The following is a 5,394-nucleotide window of genomic DNA, read 5'->3' as shown; positions in this document are numbered from 1 at the left end:
CAAAAATAGAAAATTGTATGTGAAAAACCCATTATTATTTTTTTTTTGTACAAGAAATAAGTTTTCATGCATTGTACAACATTGTAGCAACAATGCAAGAATTTAGGGATTGCTGGGCTTTAGGTCATTGTAAATGATTTGATTAAAAAAGAGACATTTAATGAACAGCCATGTACACATCAGACTAACAGTGAGCAGAGATAACATACAATGAGAGCACATTGTATTTATTTATGGTTTTATTAGTCTTTGGTAAATTCACAACAGTTTGTTTAACACTCTTGGACATGGATGACTCAGACTCAGTCAAGGACTTCCCATTTACTAACTATAGAATGTCATGATTTATGGCATTGTTTCAATACACAATATTGAGGTATTTGGCTGAATCTCAGAATTTATATCTTCTTATATTTCCTCTCACTTCAAATATGAAGCAGATAACAGTCCATTACTGTTCCCAGATAATTAGATTTCTTACAGTGTGTTTCACAAATGAACATTTCATATATATATTATAAAAAACAAAAGTTGATATAAAGATGACTGATGTTATGTAAAACTTTGTCCATTTATGCTGTTTTTATGGTGGATGTCATTTGTAACACAGCTGTTGTCCAGTTAAAAAAAACACAATGTCTGAATGTAAAATAAGTCTTTAGTACGTACAAAATGTTCAATCAATTTTAACTACAACTTGGTGGATAAAAAGCTTTTTGAGAAAGTGTTTTTTGCCGTTTCACTGTGAAGTGAGTGATGGGTCACAGTCAGTGGAGCTCCTTGATGCTTCTTTTCTGTGACCACTGGCCAGTAGCCTGCATTCTCTTCATACCACTTAACTGGAAGACAGGAGACACAAATTATACATTAGAACATATTAGAACCCCCCCCCCTCCCCTATGTTAACTAATAGAACAAGGCACAAGCCCTGTTACCCATTCTCAGATCAAATCAATAAAAAGGTAATGAGAATTTTCAGGCTTCTTACTTGTCCTTCTGATTCCCTCCTTCCATGGAACCTTAGGCTTCCAACCAAGTTTGTGCATCTTGTCTGAGATCATTGGGTATCTTAAGTCACTGACAGGTCTATAATATGAAAAACAACCTTATAAAAGCAAAAGTTATTATAATATAAAAAGAGAGAAACTTAAATACCACATATAGTGTTATGCAGCAGTTTGAGCACACCTGGTAAAATTACATGAAATTCTTTATTCTTTAAAAAAATCTATGTCTGTATATTTTAATACAGTTACTCTTTATTTGCTGAATGTAAACCCTTTGTTAAAAAAAGGTTTACCATTGTTTAAAGTAACAGTTCTTAAGTGTTTGGTGAAAATGTGTAACTGCAGTACTTTGTTGTATTTTATTGTGGTGCAATACAACTGCTCCACAGTTTGTATTACTTACAGGAAATGGAGCTTTAGAATAAATTAGAATAAATAAACAACAATAATAATGAATTAAAAAATCATATATTTTGTCAAGGAGTGCCCAAACCTGTAGGTTACCAGAGCTTTTCTTTTACACACCTGTCCTCAACAAACAGCAGCCAGTTATCCAGATCATCAGTAGATGCATTCTTCACCTTCAAAAAAAATTAAATAAATAAATAAAATTAAATAAATAAATAAATAAAAATCACTCCAAAGACATAGACATTTTAAATGAGATGAATAACATTTAATCTGTGACTAAAACCTATATATTTCTCTATTTTCTATGAATTTACATGACGGTCTACTTTAGTTTCAAACTTTTAAATATTTTTATGCTACCAATATAAATTTAAATATAAATAAATTTGTACTCCTGGAATCCTTGATGGTGTATCCATTTCTTTAGCATAGTGATTTTCTGGTCCTATCTTGTTACTCCAATATTGCATTTTTGTTTAAGTTTCTGCAGTACATTATATGATATATTTTACATGTTTCAAAAATAAAAGCTGACAATGGAACCTACCAACTGTACAAGCTCTCTAGCCAGGTGGATGATGGGAATCTCAAAGTTGGCACCGATGTTGTAAATCTCTCCCAGGACGCCTTGTTCCATCAGGATGAGAAGAGCATCCGTGACATCATCAACGTGAAGAAAGTGACGGGACTGAAGGCCTGTTCCCTGAATAGTGCTATAAAGAGAGAACAGGATTTGATTACAAACAAAAAACGCAACATAAATGGTGTAAAGTTTGTTAAAAGCTAAATATGCTTACCACTTTTGGTCCTGTTGTAGAAGTAACAAAAATTTTGGAATAACCTGAAGAATAAGCAGGGAAAAAACGTTTATATCACCACTTAATAAAATGGTGGTGTGGAAGAATGATAGAACTACCTGCATACCTTTTCATGATACTGTCTTGGTCCGTACACATTACTGCTCCTGGTTATTAAAATGGGAAACTAAAATGCAAAATTACAAAATGAGGAATATTATCAAATTGAAAATAAAAGGAAACAATAAATCACCAATAATTCAAAATCATAATTTTATTACCTTGTGCTTTTCCCAGTATGATAACACAATGTTTTCAGCAACAGCTTTTGATGCTGAATATGGATTGGTTGGCTTTTTTGGACTCAACTCATCAAATTCCTGTGAACATTACATGTTTGATAAATTCTAATTGTAACAGAAATTATTAAAAAAAACATTGAAATAATTTCCTAAACTTTTAAAAATAATTTTAAAATCAATATTATCCTGAGTACAAATCAAAAATGTAATGTTCTCCAAACCTTTTGTTTTTTTATGGTTCTCTAGTTTTTATGTCTATTTTAAAGCTTGCAGAATTTACAGTTGATAACTCAGAGAGTTATCAACTGTAGAGAGTGAACAGGGTGTCCAGGTGTTCTTTATGAGAGCCTTAACAGGAATAAATTGTACTGCAGAGTAAAAGGGGATTTGTATAACTACACCTAAAAGGTTAAACATCTAAAATGACACTGACCTTGTCCAGACTGTCTCCATAAACCTCATCAGTGCTCACGTATATAAACCTTTCCACTCCAGCTTCAAACGCTGCTCTGAGCACTACATGTGTACCTTCAGCGTTCACGTGCATGAACTGAGACGGATACAGGAAAGAGTTATCTGAGATAGAAAAGAAAAAAGAGAGGAGAGTAATCTGAACAACATTCGCCTGATTCACTGAACATCACTGATATATTACCTATAACAACCAGAAGGATTCATATCTAAATCAATAATTACTCACCAACATGAGACTGAGCAGCACAGTGAAACACAATGTCGATATTCTCAGTAGAAAACAGATGATTAATGAAGTATTGGTCACATATGTCTCCCTGTGAAGAAAGAGAGGCAAAATGAATCAGCATTAGGAAAAAAGGAAATATTATAATATTTTATAATCACTGCTTACTTAAAAACTCAACCCTCTCAGTAACGATAAGTATAAAATGGAGTTGGACAATATGGCCAATAAATAATATCATAATATTTTTTTTATAATAATCATAATAATTAAACCTTTGTCTATTCTGTCAACAACAGTACGTTACCAAGACTTTGTACAGATTTTGTATAAAATTATAATAATAATGTAACAAGATAAATAATGAATATAAACAACACAAAATATCATTAAAGCTTTAAAGTAAACAATAAAAATACAAAATACTTTCATTATCAATCTCAATATTACTGTGTCATGAAATATTGTGCTTGAAATGAAATTGCACACCCTAATTACAGAAATATTGCTTTTGATATTCACTGAGCAAATATTGTCTGGGGAAAATTATACATCACAAAATCACAAATGTGAATTACGCAGTATTGAGACTTGATTATCTGATTGTGGTATCTTAAATAAAGACAGAAAAACACGCATATCATGAGGGCCCCAAAATTGCCATGATGAAAAAGAAAAACACAAAAAAAGACACATTTATTTATTTTGGTTGGTATATATTTTTTTTATTATTGATATATAAACTACTGTTTATGATTTTGTCTCAGAGTGAAGAAGGAATATTATATAACAGTTCTCACATTAAATCTTACCTGAATGAATTTGTATGTACTTGTGTTCTTAAGACATTCGAGGTTCTTCAGGCTTGAGCAGTACTGCAACTAAAACAGATTATATACATTATATTATACACATTATTACAATATACACACAAATTATACACATTACTTACACTCAATTACACACAGACAGTATAATTAACAATTAAATAGACTTACTGAGTCAATATTTATTATCCTCCACAGTGGATATCTTGCAGCCAGGAGGATGATGAGGTGCGACCCTCTAATAGATCAAAAAATCATATCAAATATTAACATAGGTGTACAGGTGAGTGAACACGAGGGTCCAGAGTTAAGATATAGGTTAACTGATTAATAGATAATTCTCCTATACAGTACTATAACCTACAGTCTGTGTGAAGCAGAGAAAGAGCACTAGGATTTAGGAGGATTTACTTTTTGCAATTTCGAGAAAGCAAAACAATCAAGTAATGTAAAAAAATGTGGTTAAATATTTAATTCCATTAATAAATAAATTAATGAATAAATGAATTAAATCAGCACTTACATGAATCCAGCTCCTCCAGTCACAAGAACAGTCTTCCTACAGTCCAGCTCCAGCTTCTCCTCTCTCTCTGACATTGCTGCTTATTAATTTGAGGGAAAACTCTTGCAAATATTCACATTTTTATTAATTAAGAGCTATTTTTCTGCATTATTTAGCCCCAGCATGACAAATAATCTATGACAGCTCTCTAAGCTAACTTAGTTAAGATGGAACGCCAGTTATCTAGCTTCAAACCCTGTAAAACGCTGAGATATTAATGCCACAGCACAAGTAAGCATAATTACCTGTATAATACTCGTCATTTTTTACATGATTAACGTTTAAATTAAACTGTTAAAGCAGAATCATGATTAAACAGCCGCTAACACTAACTAACTGCTCACATAACAAAATACCCAAACACTTTGCGACACTGTGGAACGCTTTGCGGCAGTGCTGACACGTATCATACCAGCTGCATGCGTTACCACAGAAACTTCAGAGAGGAGAATTCCCACTGCAGTGTGTGTTCCGGGTTCTTCATGTGGAGCAATTAAAGAGTAACTAAACCCCCTGATTTTAGCTGACTGGCTAAAAAGGCAAAAAAAAGGAAAGAGTAGTTGGGAGGGGCACTGGGTGATGTATGGGTTTAGGGGTGGGACAGGAGGGAACAGCTCACCAGAAAGTCAGCACACATTAGCAGCAATGCTAGCCAGTGCCTTTACTGCCTAACAATAACATTTATTTATTTATTTTTATTTGAAAACTTTAAATTTACAAAATTGTAAGACATTGTTAAGTTATGATACAGCAATGACACATTTACACTATTAAATGTAACAGAATTA

General features: G+C 32.5%; 1 protein-coding gene across 1 annotated transcript; it reads right to left on the bottom strand.

Annotated features, from left to right (window-relative positions):
* Positions 1-201: 201 nt before the first annotated feature.
* On the bottom strand, positions 202-4,993 carry LOC103040525 (dTDP-D-glucose 4,6-dehydratase). The gene is made up of 12 exons (XM_007244203.4): positions 4,568-4,993; positions 4,216-4,282; positions 4,030-4,098; positions 3,218-3,308; positions 2,951-3,093; positions 2,497-2,595; positions 2,343-2,402; positions 2,216-2,259; positions 1,966-2,131; positions 1,533-1,588; positions 989-1,086; positions 202-839 (listed from the first exon to the last, which is right to left on the bottom strand). Exons 1-12 carry the CDS (start codon positions 4,639-4,641, stop codon positions 691-693), a joined length of 1,116 nt encoding a protein of 371 aa, XP_007244265.2. The 5' UTR covers positions 4,642-4,993; the 3' UTR covers positions 202-690.
* Positions 4,994-5,394: the final 401 nt, after the last annotated feature.

This window comes from Astyanax mexicanus, chromosome 5 (genome assembly GCF_023375975.1).
Source record: "Astyanax mexicanus isolate ESR-SI-001 chromosome 5, AstMex3_surface, whole genome shotgun sequence".
Taxonomy (NCBI): Eukaryota; Metazoa; Chordata; class Actinopteri; order Characiformes; family Acestrorhamphidae; genus Astyanax; species Astyanax mexicanus.
This window is presented reverse-complemented; position numbering and strand designations above follow the sequence as displayed.

Excerpts from the sequence above, each read along its gene's own strand:
- LOC103040525 (XM_007244203.4), bottom strand. The coding sequence starts at position 4,641 with ATGTCAGAGAGAGAGGAGAAGCTGGAGCTGGACTGTAGGAAGACTGTT. Across the intron at positions 2,260-2,342 it reads CAAGACAGTATCATGAAAAG|GTTATTCCAAAATTTTTGTT; the intron begins GTATGCAGGTAG and ends CTTATTCTTCAG. Across the intron at positions 840-988 it reads GGAGGGAATCAGAAGGACAA|TTAAGTGGTATGAAGAGAAT; the intron begins GTAAGAAGCCTG and ends CCTGTCTTCCAG.